The 714-nt window shown below is 43.0% G+C and overlaps 1 protein-coding gene across 1 annotated transcript in view; it reads left to right on the top strand.

The window, feature by feature from the left end:
- LOC109834566 overlaps window positions 1-68 on the top strand; it is a 3871-nt gene extending 3803 nt beyond the window's left edge. Inside the window, exon 3 of the mRNA XM_020402603.1 lies at window positions 20-68. Within this exon, the coding sequence (XP_020258192.1) occupies window positions 20-68 (49 nt within the window). The remainder of the gene's footprint in view (window positions 1-19) is intronic.

Here is a 714-nt window from a genome sequence, read left to right as displayed (position 1 = left end):
TGTTGAGTATATTGTATAGGATACTTATGTATCGGGTCTGTATCTTATCGGGTCTGTATCTAGTTTAGGCCCATTAGGTATTTGTATATAAACCTTTGTATCGTTCATTATTAAGCAAGAGAGTTACTTTTCTCATCATGGTATCAGAGCCGAAACAAAAACCCTAGCCTCCCTATAATATTTTTTCGAACCCACCCCCCACCGAAACCCGATCTTGCCGCCGGTCAACATGTCTGACGACGAAAACAAACGCAAGGCTGCCGAGCTGGCAGCGCAGAAAGCCGCCGAGGCTGCGAAGTCAACGACGTTCGACCACGATTCGGATCACGATGATCCGGATGCAGAAGTTATTTATCGAAAGCTTGATCCATCATCCCCTTATTTTCTTGGTTCCAATGATCATTCTGGAAACATGATTTGTACGGTGAAATTGAATGGTGAAAATTATGAACGATGGGCACGTTCCATGCGCTTGTCTCTGAGGGGAAAACGTAAATGGGGATTTGTTGATGGTAGTATTCGAAAACCGGTGAATCCAATTTATTTGGTTGACTGGGATGCAGTCCAATCAACTCTAGTTCAATGGATTATGAATTCCATTGAGGAGAATCAGAAAAATTCGATTCCTTATTTCGAGGAAGCCAAGCCTTTGTGGGATTTGTTGCAGAGGAGATTTACTGTGAGCAATGGGCAGCGTCAACAAGAGTTGAAATA

The sequence above is a fragment of the Asparagus officinalis genome, chromosome 3, assembly GCF_001876935.1.
Source record: "Asparagus officinalis chromosome 3, Aspof.V1, whole genome shotgun sequence".
In the NCBI taxonomy this organism is placed as follows: domain Eukaryota; kingdom Viridiplantae; phylum Streptophyta; class Magnoliopsida; order Asparagales; family Asparagaceae; genus Asparagus; species Asparagus officinalis.
Note: the sequence above shows the minus strand (reverse complement) of the source record. Positions and strands in the feature narration are given on the sequence as shown.